The following is a 10253-nucleotide window of genomic DNA, read 5'->3' on the forward strand; positions in this document are numbered from 1 at the left end:
AACGGTTATTTTTTCTGAAATCAATTCTTCTGATCTTATTAACGTCAAGCAGCAGCCACGCGAATCTGTACTTCCGCACTCAAGGTTAGGTTACAGGGTGCAAGAGCCGCTGCTGTCAAAAATAGGAGCTTAACCAAAATTCTTCTCTGCCTTGCAGCTTACTGTTACTGATGTAACTAGAGGTCAACCCTCCAACTATAATTCCAAAACCCCCTCCGCTGGACCTACTCAATGCACGTAGATATTCATGCATACATATATGCTGCACTCATATATATAACTAGAGCATCCTTTCCGGACAGACAAACAATCGACTGTCTCGTATCAAGTGGCAGATCCTTAGACGATGGAGAGACATACGAGGATCATCAATTTTTCATGGGAACGGATTCTAATTGCTCTCATGACGTTCCTCGTCACAGCCGAGGTCCACATTCTCATTCTCTCCGGCAGTGCGCAGGCCGAAGGCAATATTCATCACCTTGATTTCATTGTGAGGATCACTTTCTATATCTATCTATATATATATAGATATATATGCATTGGCATACCTTAATCATATACAAAGACTAATATGCATGGACACGAGGTCAATTGGGATCTTGATTTGGGAGGGGCAGGGGAAGGTTGGCACCAAGGTGGTGGATGCCAACGAGGCCCCTATCGGCCCCCCCCCCCCCCCCCCCCCTCTCTGGACACCACCACTGCCTCGCTGGGGTTGCCGCTGACCAGGGAAGTAGCTGGCAACCCCGATTGAGGGGGTGGTTGCCATTGGCGAGGCCCCCCACCACCCCCTTCCCCTTCCTTCCTCTTCTTTCTTTTGTATATATTCACGTTTTTCGTCAGCTCATTTGGGGATTGGGAACCGCAAAGAGGGGCAGAGAGGTGACATTTTAATTTCCATGTCAGGCGCAGTGTATTATGTGGAGCATCGCATCAGAAAAATTGAATGACAAAATGATCAGATGGTAGATGTGGTATTTTTTTGAAAGTTATGGTAATTTTTTATAAAATTGTTCGTGGTAAAATTCAAATTTTGACCAGAGTTCATGATTATAAACTCAATATACCCTTAATATTATGATTATTTCCAATTAAGCACCTATTTTGCAAATTTGCAGCTGGAGGAGAAAAATTATACGAGGTTGTGCGCTACCAAGAGTATGCTGGTCGTGAATGGCATGTTTCCTGGTCCAACAATAAGAGTTCGAAAAGGGGACACCGTCTATGTTAATGCCATCAACAGAGGGCCCTACGGCGTCACTCTTCACTGGTTCTCTCTCTCAAAGACAATCTCTGATAATTTTTCTTCTCTTATAACTCTATTTAAACATAAATTAATTTATTGTTATTACATATATATTCACAGATATCAAATCTCCGATTCTTAGTCAATCTAACGATGACTACCTAGAGTCTATATATAGATATAATGTATTTCCATGACAGATAACGATACTATAATAGATGAAAAAAAATGAATCCATACAAGAGCCATTCATGTTAAAAGATTCAACATGATAAGCAAAACATGACCGTAACGGAAAATGTTGGAACTGAATTACAAATGGTTGGAAGAAATGCAACTTCTCAAGAAATCTAGAAAGTACATGCTAATTGAAAAATTGATAAGTGCATATGTTTTGTAATTTAATCATAACGTATTTTTTTTTTATAGCTGAAGATCATTATGTATGTCAATATAAGTACTTATGGTACTACCGATTGATTTGTATTTTTTTTTTTAACTCTCTTTTTACTTGCAGCAAACGCAGCCATTGACATGTCCTAGCTAGTCTTTTTTGGTATGTTATTATTATTTTTTTATGACATTCCCTGCAGGCACGGGGTAATGCAACCGAGAAATTCATGGTCTGATGGTCCGGAGTACATAACGCAGTGTGCAATCCAACCGGGTACAAATTTCACGTACGAAATTGATTTTTCGACCGAAGAAGGAACCGTGTGGTGGCATGCCCATAGCGATTGGACGAGATCAAGCGTCCATGGTGCCATTGTTGTTCATCCATCGGAAGGAACTACTTATCCTTTTCCTGAGCCTGATGGAGAAGAGGTTCTGGTGCTGGGTATGTGGAAAACTGATCCGTTTCTCCTAAAACTACAATCTGTTTTCTTTTCCTTGGAAATTGAGAACTAATATCGAAGATCAGAGATCATCTTCTTTATTTATTTTATTTTTCCTTTCTAAAGTTTTAATTCTTTACATTTTCCTTTTCCAGGATCTTGGTATACAGGCGATGTCAATGAGATGGTTCAGGCGGACTTAAAGGCTGGGGATGACTTGCCCGACTCAGAGGCTTACACTATCAATGGCCAGCCTGGGGATTTTTGCCCTTGCTCAAGCGGTACACAATGAACTTGATCTCATTCTCGCATCATTTATGTCATGCTGATTAATCTATATCAGCGATGGATATCAACATAAATACACTCCTTTTAAAAAAAAAAAAAAACTCTTTGCAGATTCAACCTATAGATGGCATGTGGACTACGGGAAGACCTATCTCCTCCGGATCCTGAATGCAGATATGAATGCGGAGCTCTTTATGGCCATCGCAGGGCACAACATTACCATTGTGGGGTCGGATGGAGCATATGTCAAACCCTTCGTGACGAATTACATCATGATTTCTCCTGGACGCACTATCGATGCATTGCTCACTGCAAACCAGACTCCGAGTCACTACTACATCGTTGCCAGGCAATACAATAGCGGGATCATCTCGTATAAAGTCTTTGACCACACAAATGCATCTGCAATCCTGCAGTACAACGGGAACTATACAGCCCCAGATAAGCCAGAGTTCCCGACAACCTTGCCATCCTACTATGCCATCGATGCGACAGTAAACTTCACGATGCAGTTCCGAAGCTTGGCAGATGAAGATCACGCAATTGATGTCCCACTGAACATCACGACAAGAATGTTCATAACAGCCTCGGTTAACGAATTGGGAGAGAAAAGCTATCTCAGAATGTCCTCTAGCTTCAACAACATAAGTTGGGTAAACCCACCGGTTGATGTTCTGACGGCCTATTACAGGTAAATATGATTCTTCCTCTTCCTCTTCCGATAACTCCTCGTCTATTTTTTGCGTGTTTATTTTTCATCGATCTGATTTGAGACTTCAAATAGCACCTTTTTTTTCCATTAATTTTTGAAAGCTTTATATATACTCGAGTACAGGAACATGAGCGGCTACTACACTAGTGACTTCCCAGATGAGCCGCCCGCATTCTTCGATTTCACGGGTATGTTATCAGCAAACACCTCTGCTTCAGACTTTGGGACCCGAGTGAAAGTTTTGAACTACGGTGAGGAGGTTGAAATAGTGTTCCAGGGCACAAACGTGATAAACGCATCCATAAATCACCCGATGCACCTGCACGGCTACACCTTCTACGTGGTCGGGCAAGGGCAAGGGAACTTCGATGGCGAAAAAGACCCCAAAACTTACAATCTAGTCGACCCCCCTCAGCTCAACACCATCTCTTCTCCCAAGAATGGATGGGTTACTCTACGGTTCAAGGCCGATAATCCTGGTATGTACACATAATTCTCCTTATCCCTTATTCTTTTTTTTAGCAGAAATATTCCTTATTCATTTTAAGTTTTTTATTTCCCCTTTGATATCAACTTAAAGCACATAATTATTTTTAATTCCGGTGTGTATCCTAGTATTTGTTTGAATCAAATACTTTTCCTGGGAAAGATAGAATGTTGTGGAAAAAAACGTTATATATAGAACGAAACTTCATTTTTCAGTACAAACGTAATTATTGTAGCTCCAACCGACTCCGCCTATATATATGCCGCTGGGGTCTGCCACCGGCTGGCATCATCCCATCCCAAGAACCGATTACGGGTGGGTAAGGCTCTGGAAAATAGCTTTTACAGGATTGAAAACAATCATCAATTTTTGGAAATATTTTTTCGTCACTCTTTTCCTTGAAGCAGCGTTGATCGGGGGTCACTTCCAAAACGATGGCGCAGCAAGCAACGTTTTGCTATCGACACTAACGTTTCTTTTTTCACTCTTTTCAATCTGTTCCCTCATGAGTTTCATCATAAACTCGAATGCATAGGAAGGAAATATATGATAGGCTGACCATGTGGATATCTGGGCAGGCGTGTGGTTACTACACTGTCACTTGGACAGACATTTATCCTGGGGGATGAATACAGTTTTGATCGTAAAGAATGGGCCGACTGCGGAGACAAGTCTGAGGGAACCTCCTGCGAATATGCCTTCATGTGCAATTGAATCAAACATCAAAGAGGCCGTTGATGACAAATCGTTAACGGGTTGATTTTCACATATCCGAGCATTTCATCCATCAAATGCAGGACATAATTTTCGTCTTTGTCCATTTGTTATCGAAATAAGAAGAAAATACGATGTAGGGCCTTTTATGACAGGAATTTAAATATACATTCGTAATTATCAATATCTTTGATATTTGGCCAATGTAATGATGATTGCTTGATATGTCAGAGAATTAGCAAATTATATATATATATATATATTTACATAGTAATTGTGTTTAAATACATATAAATATATATATAAGATAATGATACCAGATTAGATGATAATTATGAATTGATATGAGACCCGTATCATTCCGTTTATATCAAATGATTCAACACGAATAGATTTGGAATCTAAATTTGCGTTTGGCAACGAAGTTAAGTTCGATTTAATTAGATTTTGTTTGATTTGAAGAGATGAAAACAAAAGTAGTTGGAAAAAGTATGTGTGAGAATTTGAAAAGAAAATAAAAAAGTAATGATTGTGTTGTTGAATTCATGAAAAAATGTTGAATGGTTAAGAGAATTTAATATTAAAAAATTAATTGTAATAATAATTAAAAAAAAATATGAGAGATAATTTTAAGGAAAAGATAGAACAGTAAACATCGTGTTATTGAATTATGAGAAAAGTAGTAAAGTTAAATTAAGTGAAATTTAATTTTGTAATAAACATAAAGTAAATTTTAAACGGGTGTGGAAGAACTATTAGCTTTTAAAAAAAATTAACAAGTATTTTGCATGCGTGCTAATTGAGAAATTGACAAGTACATATTCTTTTTGTAAATTATTTTGTAAGTTGATGTATATAGGTGTTATTCTGTAAGTTGATATATGTAGGTACTTATGGTACAACTTCTCATTGAGCTTTGTTTTCCTCTGTGCAGCTTTCGCGAGCAATCTATCGGATATTGTTTTATACAATTTTTCGTAATTTTTATTTTATCTTTGTCCTGACCCTAGAAAAAAGGTTATATATGCATTTATCACGTTTGTGCCCTACAACGCTACTTCCACCTCCTCCAACCATGATTCAAAACCTCTATCGAGTCTCACGGTATGTGTTATGTTACATAGGCTAGTGGTCACAAATTGGCAAAGTCGAAGTATGTGGACCGCTCATTTGGAAAGTTCACGGTGTAGAAGGCGCTCGTGTATTTGAAATTTTAAACATAATAGTTTTTCAATCAGAATTAGAATGCATGTCTAACTTTCTCATTCATTATAAAGTTAAAGATATATCATGAGAATTAGGTGAAAATATTGTAAAAGTAGATTTGAAAAGGGAAATCATTATAATATGTATCCATGAGTAAGATTTGCAGTACAAATGTTGTTGTACATTTGATAAAACTGATATTCTCCTAAACTCAGCGAACCGATGAACCCGAATACACTCCTGATTATCCTAATTTTTCTTTTATTCTTTTTTAAACTAACTCTACTATAGCAGTAGTTAACTCCATCAACACAAAATCTCTGATCTTATATGAATATTGAAGGGATTAAAAAATTATATGAGATTCATTAGTTTGATTTTTTTTTTCCTTGGTTCCTGTTCGGATCTGCTATCTACGGATTTAACGAATGGTTGCGGCAACAGCATTTCCATTGGAGCAGCTTATAGTTGGAGTACCATTGCACTCGTTGTCACTCGGGTCTTCTCCTCCATTGCCCGCAACACCTCTGTGTTTGTAACAATTCGAAAACTCCTATGAATTATTTCGCCACAACTGTACATTTACATATATACATATCTATGTAAGGCATGCATTTATATACAATTATCATATATATATATATATATATATATAGTAACGTAAACACATATACAAGAGGGAGAGGCAGAGGTTTGAAGTCGCCTTCCCCTCCATTAACGTCAGCTCATTGAACTCTCTGATGCGGGCGATGACCCACATAATTAAAGCTGCATGTGCTGAGTAATAAGTCTTTTACCAGACAAAGCCGTCACGTCACGATATATCCAGAAGTTACATATAGTAAATAGTCCCAAATACAGAGTCGTATGTATAAGACAGGGACACGCGTACATCGAACAACCCAGGTGATTAAAATAGCTGCAAAACCTTGTATTTTAATATAGAGTTAAATGCGATTTATTTCGGATGTAAAGGGAGGTGAGTTTGAGTTTATCTCTAATTTTCAAAATATTGCAGAGTGCCTTTCAATCTAAATCGAAAATAAGTAAGGTACATTTTACTCCTCCAAATTCCTATTAGATTTTCGGTCAAAAGAGGTCACGTGTCACTCACATACCAATGTAAAATGAGCAAAAATGTCATACAATCTAATTATTAAAATTAAATGAAACAAGAAAAGAAAAATTAGGGAACGATTATTGCCTGTCGTCTCTACAACACTGTGACCAGAGCCCCCGACCGGACCGTAGCCGGCGGTTTCAGTTTCACAAATACTGGCTGCAGATTTTCAACATTCAGTTATCATGTTGATTTTTGAGCGAAGTATACTTGATCAAGGGTAAAGAGGAAAAAATTGGAAACATCAACTCATCACGACTCATAGACTATTAAAAGCAACTAACATGTGAGGGATAAGTTCTTACCGTAGACAATTAAAATCCACATCTGGTTTTGAGGCTGCGATGTTCAACCTGGGAATAACACCGACAAAGTTTGACATCTTCCTAAAGGCAAATTTAATATGTAACAACAAACTTCTCTAAAATCTTTGCCCCCAAATCGCAACTAATTCTTGAAGTCGATAGAATGGAACTATGGAAGCCATGCTTATTTTCGGATTAGGCCGGAGGGTACTCCACAATATTTTGAAAGTTGAGTGCAAACTCACCCCGTAGTTAGGGAAAAAAGTATATTTAACTCTTTAATAGATGCAAATGCATAATCACATGTATATTATGTTTGGTAATTTGTCAAGAAAAGTTCAGGGCCTTTTAGTAATTACATCATAAAATAAACTAAAAGCACTTGGAGGTTTTTCCAACCAAGCAAAGTAAGCTTATTTTACTAAGCGCTTGTCGTATCATCATACGCATAATTATAAAAATTAAGTGCGTACTTTTTAGCAGTTTAATGATAAGTCAAATCAAACACCACTTTAGTCCTTTCAATCCATTTAGTTTGCATTTTATAGGCTCGGTCTAGTGACGTTGATAATGTAGGTTAGACCGCGATATAAACAAAAGTTGATCTAGTATTGAGTTCCATATATAAACAAAGTTGACTATCTAATTTCCACTTAATTTCGAGCTCATGATATATATATATATATATTCCCTTTATTTTGAGCTCATGGTATACAATTAATTGTCCATACAGGGACTGAGAAAGGTACGTCTGCATTCAAATTCTGAAAAATTATTATGTAATTAAAATATACACATGTTCATAGATACATGCCGTACGTATATACAGTATGGAGTTTGACGAATTACAGTTAGAATTTTCAGGTAGACTTCTTCTTACGGTCATGAGTGATTTAAGTAGACTTCTGCCGCATGATTCGCAACAATGGTGCTGATCGATTCACCGTATATAAGATCAGAATAATTTGAAGTAAAAACTATGAACAGTAGTAGTAGCGACCTTGTTATCGCCAACTCTATAATATTTGAACACTCGTGTTTAACTGCGAATATATCAGATGCATTGAACAACTTGTGCAAGTACTGATTCAATTGGCATAGCGTCACCAAAACTCTAATATAATTTACAGATGTAAATGTTCACCAAGTCTGAGCCAAAGAGTACACTTTTGCATAGATGAGATTTTAATTTGGAACTTTAGAATTTGTATCATCATTATGTGTGATACCATTGGACCACTACCTTTTATAGTAAAGTGAATATATATATATATATATATATATATATTTTTTGGGGGGTGGGGGGTAATACGGGGCGATGCCCTATTAGGATCAGAATAATTGAATGCTGCAAAATTGGCTTATTAAATTGTTGCTTCATTTTATGTAACCGATCTTTGATTAAGTCTAAGGCTACGTACAGCTAATGGTCTATAGTTTCAGTATAGGCTCGAGTCTGAGGATACCTACATGTGGGTTGGGGGCGTGTACTAGGACCAATTTAGCGCACAATAGCCTTGTGGACGCGTACATGCTGAGAATCCTTGCATCAATTAATAACACGCGTTGTACCATTCATCAACACACAATTCTACCAGTTCACGAGTGTGAAACTCGTGATTTATAGGTTCGAGCGTGGAATAGTAAGCACGCCTCCCCTCTCACTAAGTGTACTAGAAGAAATTCACCTCGTGGTTATAAATCCAAGCACGGAAATGGAAGTGCGACTCATGATTAATTCTTGAGCTGAGCATTCAAGTTCACGTAGTATACATACAAAACTTGTCAAAGCCGCAAATTATTATGTGAGAACGGAAGTGGGGAGTTGTTATTATCATACATCGGAAAATCACAAGTAAAATCATAAGTAATTTACTTGATACTGTGTAATTTAATCGAGTGATCTTTCTATCATGATATTGAGTCACCGTCAAATAGTAATACTTTTAGTTTAAACATTTAGTATTTTAATTTAAATGCTTAATACTTTTAGTAATCGTGATTAGTATAAAATTTTTTTACTCCTACTTCTAATTTAAGTGTTTAGTATTACGGTTGAACTGATTAGTATTTTCTATAACCTATGATAAGAGCAAAAGTACTAAATACTTAATAGAAATACTAAATATTTAAATTAAACACTGTAATTCAACTTGTGGTCTTAGAATTTCCCTTAATTTAGTTATCAGTAATTCATTTTAAGTTTATTCAAATAAATATGTACTAAATACTTAATAGAAATACTAAATATTTAAATTAAACACTGTAATTCGACATGTGGTCTTAGCATTTCCCTTAATTTAGTTATCAGTAATTCATTTTTAAGTTTATTCAAGTAAATATTTAGACGTAAGGTCACAAATGCGAGGTCATATCACAAATGTCTAGTTTGGGTAATCGGATGGCCCACGTGATTAAACCTGCAACTTTTTCTGAAATGACAGGGATACGGGCACAACGCATTTACCACGTGATGAATATAGCTGCAACCTCAGTCACGAATATCGAGATGCAGTAAATACATAGTATTTATCACTTGTCAATCAAATGCTTGTTTATCATTTCGGAGGCAAAGGACAATCAGTAGATAGTCACATTAACATTATCATGTGATTTCAAACTATTTTTCATAGCAAGATTTCTGACATTCTGTCGACTGTATTGTACCATTGACTTTATTATCATTAAATTGATAAATAAATAAAATATCAAAACTAACGGTTATAAAATTGACGGTACCATACTGCTAGCAAGATATTAAAAGTTTATATTTTTCATATTTAAGGCACAATTTGGCAAATAAATCATTTTCTTTCGTCTTGTAATATTCGATTGGACTTTTTTTTTTCCTGTATCCGTTTCTGTTTATGGATTTTAATGAATCTACTTAAAATAATAACGTGCTAGGAAAGGATGACCAAAAAATGCAATGGAGATCAACTCGTGCAGCATCACAAAAACCAACAACTATTGAAAAGGAGAGGACAACGATCAACAATCAGAATGTGGAGAAGCTTGACAACTCAATTTCATCAGAAAAAACGTTGGTTTGTTTTTAATCGATTTGATTTGAGACTAAGGGGTGTTTGGTTTGATTATTGTTAGATTACATGAAATGTGAATATTGAAGGGAAAGTTTGAACATTGAATTTTTTTTCCGATATGAAAGGTTAAAATGTGAGATTGATATGTCAATTATATTGGATTACGATGAATGTGAATGATAATATAATATATGATTTATTTTTATAGAGATGATTGTGAATCCCACGATCGTAATTTTCATTGTAATTTAACAATTCCACCTGTAAAGTCTTTATTGACTACGGTGGTAAA

The 10253-nt window shown here is 36.2% G+C and overlaps 1 protein-coding gene across 4 annotated transcripts; it reads left to right on the forward strand.

The window, feature by feature from the left end:
• Window positions 1-288: 288 nt before the first annotated feature.
• Window positions 289-4536, forward strand: LOC116205486 (laccase-14-like). Of its 4 annotated transcripts, none has more exons than XM_031538113.1 (8): window positions 305-493; window positions 910-997; window positions 1122-1273; window positions 1843-2087; window positions 2241-2366; window positions 2485-3064; window positions 3209-3564; window positions 4151-4536. In XM_031538113.1, the coding sequence occupies exons 2-8, from the start codon at window positions 995-997 to the stop codon at window positions 4330-4332; spliced, it is 1644 nt and encodes a 547-aa protein (XP_031393973.1). In that variant the 5' UTR covers window positions 305-493; window positions 910-994; the 3' UTR covers window positions 4333-4536. The 4 variants fall into 4 exon arrangements, with proteins under 4 accessions (XP_031393971.1, XP_031393973.1, XP_031393974.1 ...); XM_031538114.1 differs by having other exon boundaries at window positions 356-493; window positions 910-968; XM_031538111.1 differs by lacking the exon at window positions 910-997 and having other exon boundaries at window positions 289-493.
• The last annotated feature ends 5717 nt before the right edge of the window (window positions 4537-10253 follow it).

This window comes from Punica granatum, chromosome 4 (assembly GCF_007655135.1).
Source record: "Punica granatum isolate Tunisia-2019 chromosome 4, ASM765513v2, whole genome shotgun sequence".
In the NCBI taxonomy this organism is placed as follows: Eukaryota; Viridiplantae; Streptophyta; class Magnoliopsida; order Myrtales; family Lythraceae; genus Punica; species Punica granatum.